We start from the raw sequence: 3,724 nt of genomic DNA on the forward strand, positions 1-3,724 counted from the left end.
GGGAGGAACCAAACCTACAACCGCTGCAGGAAGACTCAAGCCTCCTGATTCTTTTAAGTTTAAAAAAAGATTCTTGCCTCTAGGTAAAGGTTGTGGTTTTAAATCTCTTTTCATGGGCAGAAAATGACAAACATTTGATAAACAACGACATAAGGTGTTACCTCCTCACTGTCAACAATGCATAAGCAATATATTGATATATACTGAACTTTTGTCGTACCGATATTGATGCTATTATATTGCGATACTTCTAGTTTCCCGATTATTCCTCTAAACAAATTAACAATACATATACAACAACTTCATTGTTTATAATTAAAAAACAAAAAACTTTCCATCCAACACATTTAAACAAACAAGCTAGACACCATCGACTAATTTAGCTTCATAGAAGAAAAACACAGTTCAAGCTTCACCTCCACCGACATGATTGGCTGAGAGGACGTCTCCTTAAAAAGGGATACATAAAAAAAACAAGGTACATATTCACATATATCATCATAACAATCATGCGTATACACAGACGTAGCTCTATATTTGAATGTCTGTGGAGATTCCCAGTCACCCAGGTTATGGTAGATCAAAGCACTTGGATACATTGCGTGAATTTGGTTAACAACGTACAAAATGAACATACAAATACAATAACTATCGTCTACACCGGATTTCTGTGGCCTTTTTAAAAAAATGTCTGTTGGGTTCTGGTTCCACAAGTATAAGAACCAAGACAACCCACTGGACACAACTCTCACCTGAGTGGTTGATGATGTGTTAGCTTCGTGCTAACATGGAGTTAGCTAATTGCTAACAATCCGCAGGTGAATGAAATCACTGATTAGCGCCGCTACTTAAACACCCGCCCGTTTCCGGAGAAGAAGGATTTTCACTCCTGAAGCCAAACCGGAAACAGTCGCTTCACACATCGAGCCTCATTTCAAACAGTTTCCAAACATGACCAACGATCTGTCCAAGAAGAAAGGCAAAGGCACCGGCGAGAAAAAGACCAAGAGGAAAGCCAAGAGACGGGAGACTTACGCCATGTACATCTACAAAGTGTTGAAACAGGTGGGTGGAGGGAGGAGGCGCCGCCGCCGGAAATGAACTAAGCCATCCCGGAAATGAACTAACACCGACCGTGTGCTGTGCTCCAAGGTTCACCCGGACACCGGCATCTCCAGCCGGGCCATGAGCATCATGAACTCCTTCGTCAACGACCTGTTCGAGCGGATCGCCACCGAGGCGTCCCGGCTGGCCCAGTACAACAAGCGCTCCACCATCACCAGCCGGGAGGTGCAGACCGCCGTGCGGCTGCTGCTGCCCGGGGAGCTGGCCAAGCACGCCGTGTCCGAGGGCACCAAGGCGGTCACCAAGTACACCAGCTCCAAGTGAGCCCGGTCCACCCCCACAGGGGCTCCGGGGCCGAGGGGCACTGACTCTGTGATGGTTTGATTTCAATAAACACACAAAATCTTCATTTGTTTATCATTTCATTTTTAGTTTTTTTTTGTTTGAGTGTGAGTGACACGCCCGGTGTTGGCCACTAGATGGGGTGATTGCACATGTTTCATGAGTACAGGATGTTTAAATTATCATTTTACACATTAAATGATATCAAACAGATTTAGTCCCTGGACTTTGAATGGAAATGTTCTAGCAATTAATTTTTTTTCTGAACACTCAATTAACTTGTTCAAATAATCAACATACACGTCCTGACTGCATTTAGGGCTGAGCACAGACATTATTGCAGAATTATGTTAACAATATGCAGAAGTTGTATTTCTTGTATAAGCACAGTAAGATTATTGATGGGGTTCTGATGTAAAAAATGTTTTGCTGTGGTTCAAATGTTTGTTATTTTCCTCAAAGAAAGATATTAAAAAGTAGAACCTTCATTAAGGGGGGAAAAATATCTTAACTTAAAAGAAATAAAGTAACTTATCACTATCAGAATTGACTGAAAGTTTTATTTGTATCTTTAAAAAATAGTGGGCCGTAACCTCCAGCTCTAGTTGCATTCATATCACTATTATGAAATACAATCTAGCTTTAACATGTTCTCTGACTGCCAGAATATTTGAATTAAATGTTTTTGATGACTCATAAAATTAATTTTAAATGAGTTTCAAATTCCGTATCCCCTCTCTTAGATAAATTCCCATATGTAAAAAAATAATAATTAGGTTGGCGTAAATGTTGATCAGAGTTTTAACATTACATCTCCTGAATATGATTCTCTTCATGTAATAAGGTACTCAAATACATACGTAGAACATTTTTAAATCATTTCATTACAAGTATAATACTTGATTCGTATTACAATTTAAGTCCGTTTTGAAAAGACACTTAATTCCAAATGCTCATGTTGTAAGTAGATTTTCCAGTGACTGGTATATTATTTTTACATGTGGATGTGTTAGATTGTTGATACTAATGAATCAATATAGGCAGCATTTTACTTTTTAGCTGAAACCTTGTTTTTCTTATGCTTGATGCAGAGTGAGAAAGGAGGAGATCAACATTTGACTAGAAAATATCTTGAGAACAAAGTAGGTAATGTTTGTAAAATAAAAACCCAGTTGATCAAAGTTATTTTTTTTGGCTTTTGGAAAAAGGAGATGAAGAAGCTCTGACTCACCTTCATTTATCCCATGTAGAGATATTGCCTGTGTGACAGGTACTACAAGTTGTTGAGCACACTTGTAATTAAATTAAAAAACACCAACATGCACTGTTTTTTAAAGCGTAATCTCTTTCACCTCTGATGCATTCAAACTCAACAAGATCCATTATTCAGTTAGCTTTTAAAATTGACGTATTTATAAACTGTCAGGGGAAATGATTCAACATTGTGTCCTTGTTGTGGATCCTAATCAGGTTTTTAAAAGATGGCGCTGTCAGCTGAATAGTACATGATTACAGGATAATGACACAAGCGTTTGCACGAGTCCAATCTGCATAAGATGGAGGCCCTGATAAAGGTCTCTCTAATTAGGACGGTGTTTATTTCAAGCTTTACATACGACCATTAGGGCCGTAGTCAAATGCATGTATGTACAGCTTGAAGTTGTAAAGCCTGCTGTTGTATCACCATCCTCCAAAGCCAGGATCACACAAACAATCTACTTGGATGCGACTCCAACCCTCGGCTGTTATTGTTGAGATGCCCGTTTTACATGTTTCCCAGCATTCTCTGTAATGATATGAAATCTACAGATGTTATTATGAGGGTGATACAGTCTTTGATGGCAGTGACTTGATCTCGATTATCACGTCCATTTATAGGTTTTGCGTCCTGCACCCTTCCTCCGTATCCCCTCTCATGCCCGTGCCCACACTGGCAGTCGTCGCCGTCTCCTTGTTTCATCAGGCTGCTATGAACATATTATGGATGGGTGCATTAGTGAGTGATGCGGAAGCCGGCCTGCCTTGCCTTGTTTTCGTGTGAGAGTGCATCATTAGAAAATGTTCCACTTGGCAGGGAAGCGCGTATTAACTGCGACCGCAATGAAATGAGGTTGTGATAGATGGTTAAAGTTATACAAGACTATTAGGTTGAAATATGAACCTCTCAATTGTCATGATGAAACAGGGGGCTATTTGCGTGGTGATCAGTGCATTGAGAGACAATTGGAATCTGGAAAGACCCATACGATGCATTATAGGTGGTGGGCTAAGGGCTGAAATGGTAGAGAAAAAGTAATCATGCTTCCGCTGAATACTT

General features: G+C 40.0%; 1 protein-coding gene across 1 annotated transcript; it reads left to right on the forward strand.

Annotated features, from left to right (window-relative positions):
• Positions 1-951: 951 nt before the first annotated feature.
• Positions 952-1,389, forward strand: zgc:92591 (uncharacterized protein LOC436997 homolog). The gene is made up of 2 exons (XM_061084833.1): positions 952-1,065; positions 1,153-1,389. The coding sequence occupies exons 1-2, from the start codon at positions 952-954 to the stop codon at positions 1,387-1,389; spliced, it is 351 nt and encodes a 116-aa protein (XP_060940816.1).
• The last annotated feature ends 2,335 nt before the right edge of the window (positions 1,390-3,724 follow it).

This window comes from Limanda limanda, chromosome 13 (assembly GCF_963576545.1).
Source record: "Limanda limanda chromosome 13, fLimLim1.1, whole genome shotgun sequence".
Taxonomy (NCBI): domain Eukaryota; kingdom Metazoa; phylum Chordata; class Actinopteri; order Pleuronectiformes; family Pleuronectidae; genus Limanda; species Limanda limanda.

What these genes read in the sequence shown, in the direction of transcription:
- zgc:92591 (XM_061084833.1), top strand. Translation starts at nt 952, where the DNA reads ATGACCAACGATCTGTCCAAGAAGAAAGGCAAAGGCACCGGCGAGAAA. An exon ending in TCTACAAAGTGTTGAAACAG is followed by an intron (nt 1,066 to 1,152) that starts GTGGGTGGAGGG and finishes CTGTGCTCCAAG; the next exon opens with GTTCACCCGGACACCGGCAT.